Source organism: Emydura macquarii, unplaced genomic scaffold (assembly GCF_026122565.2).
Source record: "Emydura macquarii macquarii isolate MOO-44397 ecotype Brisbane River unplaced genomic scaffold, CSIRO-AGI_Emac_v2 contig_968, whole genome shotgun sequence".
Taxonomy (NCBI): domain Eukaryota; kingdom Metazoa; phylum Chordata; order Testudines; family Chelidae; genus Emydura; species Emydura macquarii.
Genome location: NW_027131105.1, coordinates 7234759 through 7244607, shown reverse-complemented (window position 1 = coordinate 7244607; position 9849 = coordinate 7234759). Strand labels below are relative to the sequence as shown.

The 9849-nt window shown below is 56.0% G+C and overlaps 1 protein-coding gene and 1 long non-coding RNA gene across 2 annotated transcripts; both read right to left on the bottom strand.

Moving 5' to 3' along the window:
• Window positions 1–2755: 2755 nt before the first annotated feature.
• Window positions 2756–7083, bottom strand: CATSPERZ (catsper channel auxiliary subunit zeta). Its single transcript, XM_067544409.1, has 5 exons — window positions 6990–7083; window positions 6708–6799; window positions 6125–6178; window positions 5397–5463; window positions 2756–4724 (listed from the first exon to the last, which is right to left on the bottom strand). Exons 1-5 carry the CDS (start codon window positions 7081–7083, stop codon window positions 4609–4611), a joined length of 423 nt encoding a protein of 140 aa, XP_067400510.1. The 3' UTR covers window positions 2756–4608.
• A 213-nt stretch (window positions 7084–7296) lies between these two features.
• On the bottom strand, window positions 7297–8771 carry LOC137150493 (uncharacterized). The gene is made up of 4 exons (XR_010918982.1): window positions 8473–8771; window positions 7923–7965; window positions 7606–7652; window positions 7297–7356 (listed from the first exon to the last, which is right to left on the bottom strand). It is a non-coding gene; the product is annotated as an uncharacterized lncRNA (long non-coding RNA).
• Between the last annotated feature and the right edge of the window lie 1078 nt (window positions 8772–9849).

The following is a 9849-nucleotide window of genomic DNA, read 5'->3' as shown; positions in this document are numbered from 1 at the left end:
TGCCCAGACACACAGTCCCTGCCCTGCAAAGCTTCCAACCTAAATAGACAAAGGGTGAGAGGGGAAACTAAAGCATAGAAAGGGGAAGGGACTTGTCCAAGGTCAGTCACAGAGTTAGGGAGAGAACCCAGGAGTCCTGGCTCCCAGCACCGCCTGCTTTAACCATTTGACCCCACTCCCCTCCTAGAGCTGAGAGAAAATCCAGGAGCCCTGGCATGCCCTTTGTGCTCATATAGGACTCCCTGGCTTGGCAGAAGCATCCCTAAGGACCTCTCAGCACAGGGGAAGCCCTAGGCAGGCACCGTCCAGCCAGATTGGGGGGTGGAGGGGATCTCTTTAACCCAGCCTCCTCCACAACCTGTTGAACTGGTCTGGAAAGTCCCCTCAGCTTAGTGGAGTGGGGGGTAAGCAGCAGGTTAGAACAGGGGCCTAGGAATCAGGACTCCTGGGTTCTATCCCCACGCCTGACTTGTGTTAGAGAGTCCACTCCCCTCTCCTGGACCCTGCTCATATGGCTCCTGGGAGTCAGGACTCCTGGGTTCGTAGGTGTCAGGTCAGAGAACTCAGGACTAGTACTGCCCCCTGCTGGGACTGGACCATGCCAGGCACAAGGGAGATGCCTTGGGGTTCCCAGTGGCACCCACAGGGGCGGGGCGGGGCAGGGGGTCACTAGATGGGCAATCCCCTAGAGCCCAGCAAGTGAACTGAGGCCCTGTCCTAGGAGAGCAACACACACCTACCCAGTTAACATGGCACATGATGCCTGACCAGGGCCCCTCCTCCTTGCTGGTCCAAACCTTGCTCCTTCCTGCCCTTGTGTCTTGGCTCTGCCCACCTCAGCCCCACCCTGTTCTGCTCTGCTCTAGACACATCCTGCCAAGGTAAGAACTTCCCTATTCTCAAAGCGCTAGAAACTGCCGCCTACTTGCTGCTCCCAGAGCTAAGGAAAGAGGCAATAGATACCTTAACTCTGCCCCTTGGGGGTGAGGCAAACACCCAGGCACATGGAAAAGGGTTCACAAAGCAATTCGGAAGCTGGGCACTCATGTGCTCCACACTGGGAGAAGCATTTCTGACAATGTCCCCGCGCTCTTGACTAGAACCAGCTCCCGCACAGAGCCAGAGAGAACCTACAGGAGTCCTGACTCCTCACTAGACTATGCTGCCTCTTACATCCACTACTGAGCCCCTCCCCTCCCTGGGGTCTCTGCTACCCCCATACCTGCTCCATGTTCCCTTTGGGATGGGGTTCCAGCAATCCCCCCTCTGGTGGAAGGTTTGGGGCATCATCTCTGACATCATAAGGGGCTGCCCAGTAATGCTATAACCAGGCAGGACAGGCATCCCTGTGACCAACATGACACCCTCCTGGTAACCAGGTAACTGTTCCCACCCACTACTTAAGTAACTATCCATCCTCCCCAGTAACCACAACAGTAGCCTCCTGTAACCAGGTAACCATCACCCCAGTAACTAGGCAACCATTCTTTCCTTTCCCCAGTAACCAAACTAGCATCCTCATGGTAACCAGGTAACTATCCCTGTACTCTAGCTGGTGCCTGCCCCAAGGGTCACGTGCTAGGAACTGCTCAGAGACTGGAGTGTGTTGAATTCTGTGATGTGTTCTCAGCTTTGATTCAGGGTCCCCCCAGTGACCCAGCACCCATCCAGCTGCAGGTACATAGGACCAGTATCGCTTCCCAACATTTCCCCTGCCATCACAACTCCACCACAACAACCTTGTGTTACTATTCATGACCCAGTCACACAGGGCAGCTACAATGAGCAATGGTCTCAGGCTCTCTGCAGACCCAGGTAGGCATCGCTGCGTTAGTTACAATCCCTGCAGCTACCACTCCGCATGGCCTATCCCCCCAATCCTTCCCCCGAGCCCTTTAAATATAAAAGGAGAGGGAACCAGTTTTAATTCAGATGCTGGCACACATGAACAGCAACGCTCCAGGTTTAGCAGAGCCTGAAAATTTCACAGGCAAGCCAGTCAATGCTTTCAGGAGCCACAGATCAACGGGACAGCTGTAGACCATCTCCTGGTTGCTGTCACTTAAAGCAAGGACCCAACTGCAGAGTAAGTGGAAACAGCATTAAAAGAATCGGATCATTAATTAGTTTTCCTGGATGGTAACTGAGTTAGTGCCCTTCCAAATCGGCTTTCAACCAGAGGAATCATAAAGGAAACATGCCTTATAACAAGAGACTCCAAGAGCTTAATCTGTTTAGTTTAAGAAAGAGAAGGTTAAGGAGTGACTTGATCCCAGTCTATAAGTACCTACAGGGGCAAAAAAACCTTTAATAATGGACTCTTTAATCTAGCAGACAAAGGTTTAACAAAATCCAAGGGCTGGAAGTTGAAGCTAGACAAATTCAGACTGGAAATAAGGCACACATTTTAATAGTGAAGCAATTAACCATTGGAACAATTGACCAAGAATTGTGGTGGATTCTCCATCACTGGCAATTTTTAAATCAAGAGGGGATGTTTTGTCTCTAAGATCTTTTCTCGTTCAAATGGGAATTAATCATGGCCATCCTATGGCCTGTTATACAGTAGGTCAGACCAGATGATCATAGGGTTCCCTTATAATCATGTGGCGATTCTCTTCGTATCAGCTGTTTGTTTACACCAGATGCACCAGTCCTGAAAGAGAGGCGGTTGCAAACTGCACAGAGGATAATCTCCTCTGTCAGGGATCTCAGACAGAACACCAATGCCTGGGTTTCAGGGAGGGTCTCTATTAGAGAGATACAAACTCCAGCTGCTTACAACAGCTACTTCCCAAAGGAATGAGCATTACAAAACTAACACAGCAGATCTTCAAGACTGACCACGGCTTGCAGTACGACTGTGTGAACAGCACACCCTGCCATAGCAGTGTTATCACCATAGTGTTATACTGGGGACCAAGCATGATGGGCACTGCATGGACCCACAACAGAGATCAGGGCCCCATCACCACCATAGATCAGTGGGCCCCAAACGTTTTAGGTCATGTCCCCCACTTGCCCTTGTTCGTGCCCACCCACCTTCCCCTGGGGCTGGGAGCAGGGCCACTGGCCGAGTCAGGAACAGCAGCCAGGAGCCAAGGCAGCGGGGCTCCGGCAGCCAAGACTAGAAGAGGGTCCACAGTGGCCGCGGGCCAAGTAGGAAACAGAGGCCGAGGCCACTGCTGGGCACCAAGGCCACAGCCAAGAGTGGGGCTGCAGTGGCTGGTAGCCAAGGCTGGGATCAGGGCTGGGCGCTAAGCCGGAAACTGTGGCCAGCAGCCAGGGCTGGGAGCCAAGGCCAGACCCACGGCTGGAGGGTGGGGCTGGAGCACTGCTCGGCCAGAGCAGGGCATGGTGGCACTCCCTTCCCACCCCCCCCATGGGGGCTGGCCCAGACCTTGTCATGCCCCCCCAACATTCCTCTGCACCTCCCTACAGGGGGCATGCCCCACAGTTTAAGGACTTTTGCTATAGATGCCTGCCATCCTAACCCTGCCCTCACCAGCTCTGCTGATGCCTCTCAGTCCTGACCTGCCACACTCCCAGACATATTTTTGCTGGCTTTATGGGATAAGGGAGTAGAGGAGACTGAACCAAGGAGCAACAAACTCAGTTCACAGGTGACTCCTCACGTCTAAGCCAATTCCAGCCTCTGCAGGGGGCTTTATAATGGAACAAGAATGCGGGAAGAGGGAGGGCCAGGGTTCCCCACAGGTTTAGGGCTGCTCACAGCCCTTCACCCCCACAGCACCCCTAATGTTCCCTGGCACAGCTTCAAAGTCCTTGACTGATCCAGGGGAAGCCCTGGCTGGTACAGAGAGTTGGAGGAGTGGGGTTGCTATTCCAATCTATGGCCAACAGGTGGCAGAGTTTCAGCAGCATTTGTGGGGAGGATTAGGAGTGTGTTGAGCTGAGGATTTAAACTCCTTGAAACATGGCAGAGTAGGTGCTAGGGAATGGGACCCAGGCCATGACCTGCAGCCTCTACAATCTAGCCCTGCCCCGCATCTCCTAGTGCCCCTCAGTCCTGACCCAGTGTCCCCTCCCCTTCCCCTGACAACTGGACCTGCATTCACCTTCCCTGTAATAACTCAGCTCTCTAACTCACATACAGCTCTCTTGTGGGGGGGAGGGGGAAGAGGGGAATTGATCCTGTTCATAAGGGGAGGAGGTCTGGGATGCAGCTGCCTCTGGGGTAGGGTGGGTGCGAGAACATCCCTTGCTAAACACCTCTCCACCACCTGCAGCACAGTGCCCCCTAGAGCTGCACTACAGCATTACAGCTAGTATCAGCTGCTGGTGAAAGCACGGGTCCTGAGCCCCAAGCTGCTCCCTGTAGCACAGAGCCCCCTAGTTCTGCTCTTGAGGAAGCAAGGTTAGGCTGGAAGGAGATAAGATCCATTGTAATTTTGTCTACAAAGTTCCAATTCTCAGTGCATTCTGGGATAGAGAGGTCTGGTGCTTGGGGGGCAGAAGGGGTCAGGCATTAGGGCAGTCAGAGATCAGGCACTGGGTGAGAGAGTGGGGTGCAGAGGTCAGGAACTGGGGGTGATGGGGTAGGGTGCAGGGGACTTTGGGGTGAGGCACACGGGGGTGTGGACTCATCTAACCAACCCCGCCGGACCCGGTGCTCCTGGCCCCCAGCTCCTGCCTCAGTTGCTCCACACGCTGCTCCACCTGGTGAGTGAGCGGGTGCCCTGCCCCCAGATGCCGTCTGTAATCTGGAATGAAAATCAGGTGATCAGCGTTGGCTCACAGTCCCCCCTGCCCGAAGGTCCCTGCCATAGGGAATGTGGGGGGCCTAGTGGACACAAGTGGCTGCATCACAGAATTCTCCCCACCCCCTCCCAGCCCTGGAGGGGGGGAGGTTAGCCACCCCCCAGTGTTTATGCCAAGCTTTATGTATCCCTTGGGCCTGCTCTTTGGAGGGTTTCCCATCAGTCACCTGGCATTGCATGGCACGTGCTGACTGGCCAAGGGAAGGGATCTGAAATCAGGATCTTGGAAGAGGAGGGGAGGGTTGGATAGGCTTGGATTCTGGACAGCGTGTCGCTCCACTGCACTGTGTTGTGTTGTGTTGCACCGCAGGGATCATGGGGCACTGTGCTGTTCCATTACGTTGCACAACTGGGGGCATGCCGCACAGTGTGGTTGTGTTGTGTTGCAGGGGGAAAGATCACCTGGTGCAGCAGTGGGGCTGCATTGTGTTGCGGGGAAGGGGTTTCCTGGCACAGCGGTGGGGTTGTGTCGCGTTACACCATGTTGCCGTGATGCATTGGTAGGTCACATGGTGTCACCCTACTGCATTACACAACACTGGCTGGGATAGGGCCCCAATCCCTGCTGAGCTGAAACCCCCACTTTATTCCCCCCATCATCTCTGTCCCCCTCACCTTTCAGGGTCTCTGTTAAGATCGCCAGCACCTCCTCCTCCATCAGCCCCAGTAGGGGCAGGGGCACCTGTAGTGGGAAGAGGGGGGCTTACCACAAGGGGCTCTCAGGACTGGGAGGGGGATGTCCCCTTTTCCCTGGCCCTGCAGTGGGAAGGTTTAGTGTCCAGGAGGAGGGGATCCCCCCCAGCTCTGACTATCCTTGGGGGGATTTCCAAGCACTCATCCATGTCATGAGAGCCTGAGTTCTCAGTGGTGCCCTGAGACTGGGGCAGTGGACTGCGAAGAGGGGCACAGGACCTGGGTGGGCAGTTAACGTTATGTATGTTCCCTGGGGCGTGGGGGAGCTCAAGGGATCATGAGAGATGCCCTGATGAATTCCCGCTGAGGGCCCCAAATTGGAGCATCAGCACTGATGGGGGATCATGGGGGTGGCTGGTTCAGGGGGAGAGAGCCCCATGGGAAGGCATCAGGAGGGGCGGGGTGATCATGTCTGGAAGATAGGCTGCCATGGGGGATCAGAGAGCTTGTGGGGACACTCTAGAGGCTTGGAGCTGGGGTACTGAGAGGTAGTCAGGAGAGGCTGGGAACAGGTGCACTGAGTAGGTCAGGGCTCAGCTAAGATGAAGGGGGCTGGCAGAAAGGTCAGGTCTGGGCAGGGTGGGGGTGTACCATCGGGGGAGGGAAAGGGGCCAATATGCCATGGGAGGGGGTGGTGGGGACAGACTCACAGCTGCTTTGCAGTCCCGCTCATGTTTCCTCAGCCGGTGCTTATAAGATTTATCCTGGGCCAGTGAGGATGCAGAGAGAGCGTGAGATGGGAGCAAACACTGTCACACCCACCCTGCATTCCATCCTGACTGCCTGGGACAACCCAACATCCCCTGCCCCTACCCCACCCTGCCCCCGATCCTGACTGCCTGGGACCACCCAACACCCCCACCAACCCACTAGCTAGCCTGGCCTTCCTGCCCGTGTAGAGTGCAGACAGAGAGGTGAAGGGGGGGAGGGCCGGGCCAGCCTGTGCCCATGCTCTCTGGGTTAAGGAGCTCTTCAATGCTGGATTCCAGGGGACTCACCGGCTGGCACACCCCTGTGGCCACGTCATTCCCAAAGGAACAAAGGGACTGGCTGTGGAGCCTCTGGGGGTGCTGGATCCCAGAGGCCCAGCCCTGGGCACGGAGTAGAGCCGCGGGACTTGCCCTGGTGAAATGCTGAGCCCAGGGTCTGACAAACAACGAGGCAGCTCCCAAAGGGACTGGAAGGGTAGCGGGCCCCTGTAGATCCAAGATAGGGGTGTCTGGCTGTACCCACCTGCGTCAGCTGGTCCAGGTGGTAACCCCGCTGGTGTGCCAGCCTCCAGTGGCTGATGCGATTCCCTATGGCCCATATAGAGCTGCCTATGCCTGAGGGGGCAGAGAGGTGGAGCTGGGGGTATCAGGGAGGGTTCAGTTTATAACCCCCACCCACCACTAATCCAAAAGCACACAGGTATCCCCCTCCTGGTGCTGAGATCCAGCCACCTCTGGGGTAGGAAGCAGGGGCAGTTTATACAGGGGTCTCCCCCGTGATGAGCTGTCCCCCCCCATGACTCACGTGGAAGGATGGTGTGTGAATCCAGCTGGGCGGGGTGGGCTGAGGTCTCTGAGGTTTCAGCAGCAGGCCCAGGTTCCTTGTGAGAGGAATCCATTTAGAGCAGCGGGGGGCAGCCCAGATGCCCCCTAACTCCATCCCCAGGCCTTCCCGTCCCTTCCCCCTCAGGCTTTACACCCCAGTCATCTGAGGCATGGCTTCCTTTCCCACCCCTCCCCCACAGGCAGCCCCTTCTTGGAGTGTACAAGGCAGATGCCCAGATCCCACTGCCCCCCAGCCCTCCCACCCACCACCACTCTCTACCTCCTGACGGGCCCTGTCTGGTTGTTCTAGGTCATTGTAGGGTGCGGGGGAGGTGCCTCTGGATGACCTGCAGGTGGGGAGGGAGTCCTGGTGAGGGATAGTAGCCCCCTGCCCCTCCCCAGATCAGACCGATGGGCCCATGGGTCTCTGATTCCTGGGTATGCCCCAATCTAGTTGTGATCCCCCCGTGACCCACCCATGCTCCCCCAGGACAATTGCCCCATGGATCCATCCCCCGTATCACATATTAACTCCTCCAGCCTCAGCCACTAAAGGTGGAGGGGCCAAGATGCCACCCCCATCACCCTGCTCTTACCCCTCAGCAGGGTCCAGCGTCTGCTCCCCCTGCTCCAGCACCCCCTTCTGCAACAACAGAGTGGGTTAAAGAGGACTCAGCTGCACCCCTTTCAGTGACACCCCCGGAGCCCCAGTCCCTCCCCCAACACTGTGGTGACCTCCCAGGAACCCCAGTCTCTGTCCCCCATTCTGCAGTGACACCTGCCAGCACCCCACACCAGTACTGGCACCATACAGGGATTCCCATAATCTGAGGATGGCATTGATGGGGATGGAGCTTCTCCAAACCATTAACTAAGGGCCCTCCTCCCAACACACCCCAGTCCCATCCCTTACTTCCTGGGCAGTGCTGGGATCAGGAGGGAGGCTCCACACAGACCTGCAGAGAGAGACGGGACTTAGCAGGAGCATCATGGATTTACAGGAGTGCACTGTTCCGGCAAGCATGTGGGAATGCCCCCTGGGTGTGCCTGGTCCTGGGGTTAGGGTAAGCCCTGCAACTCCAGCATGCCCAGATGGGGTCCTAGGCTCCAACCCCCGACAGGTCTCTGTGGCTCCCCAGCGGGTCCCCTGCACTCAGTGCCCTGCAACAACCCAGTGCCTCCTGCTCAGAACAAGCCAGTGTTTATTAGTCCTCTGGGATCCAGCAGGGTCCTTAGCTGAGAACGGAAAGGCAGGCTCAGCCTGGAATCCCTACTGGAAGCCACCTGCCCTATTTCCACCTCCTCCTTCTTCTTCCTCTGCCAGAGCCTCTCTCTCTGCCCCCCGGCCTGGGTAGTCCAGCGACCTAGGAGCACAGGGCTGGAAGAAACCTGCTGGGCTACTCAATCCCATCCCTGCTATCGCAGCCAACCTGTCATAGGATCCTGGTTAGAAATTTACCCACCTTCATCCTCAGGCTAGGTGGGGTGTTTGCCCCCCCACTCCTCCTACTAGGAGACTGCTCCAGACCCTCTCTCCTCTGCTGGGCACAAACCTGCTTCTCACATCCAGCCTCAGAGGATTCCTGGCCAGGTTATCCCCACTTGATCTTGTGCCAACATTCATAGATTATAAGGCCTCATTGTGATTGTTCCACTGACCTCCTGCACCCCAGGCCATAAGGCTGCCCTGAATTAATTCCCATTTGAACTAGGCCGGAGCTGTTAGAAAAACCTGGGCTGGACTTTGGTGGCCCTTTGCTAGACTCCGTTATCACATTTCTGGCAGGTGCCTAGAGACTGGGAGCTAAACTATCTCGTCACCACCTCTTGGTTAAAGTAGTGCCTGAGGTCCTGTGGTTTCTCTCTGCACAGTGTTGTTGTACTGCTAAGACATCAGGCTGAGGCATTATTACCTGACATCTTTCCTCCAGATTAAGGCGGGGTGTGAATTTAAAGTGGATTAACTATTCCTGATTAACTCCATATGTGGATACTCTTGGACCAGGAGCAGAGTGCTTTGTTCCGGATCAGTTCACTCCGAAATTAGAATTCTGAAATGAGGGTCTCCACACATGGAGTTAGTCTGGCATCGTTAATCAGGAGTAGCTCCTCAGCAGACAAGCCTTGGGTGCCCAGGTGCAGCCCTGCTGTGTCTGCATCTCCAACTGCCTTGGCTGGCAGGCATGGCAGCCAGTGGGGCTCCCGGTGTCGCCCCAGGGCTCTGTGCCTTGGGACAGTTCTTGATGGTGCATCTGCCCCCACCTAGAAAGACCAACAGCCATCTTGTCTCCCCTGCCCTAGAGGGGAAAGTAACCCCTTCCCGCCCAGGGGGTGGCAATCACTTGGACATGGGGAAACTGAGTCACATTTATTGTTCTTACAAATATGGCAGCAATTACCACATTTTCCACAAGGAGACATCACACACACACACCACCTCAGGTTTAGTCCAGTATCCCCTCCCCCAGCACGTGTCCAGCTAATTTGGTATCTTGGCTCAGGGAACCATACAGTCCTGTACCCCACACCTTTGGAGTGATATTCCCAGCATCCTCTGCTCTCACCGTCTGAGCGATTCCATCTCACCAGCCAGTTCCATTCCTGCCTTGCCCTGTAATGGGCCAGCAAGCCATTAATAGGATGCCCCTCCTCCTTCACAGCTCCTTTCCTGGAAGGGGACTATCCAGAACTTTATGGGGTGCAAGGACTGGAGCTCTCTCAGATGCCACCACCAACCCCCTAGGAATTGGGGCCCAGCTCTCCCAGACTCTCTCCTTGAAATCGAGACACAGGCACTCCCCTCCGCCCCCGGAAATTGAGTCCCTTTGCTCCCAGATTCC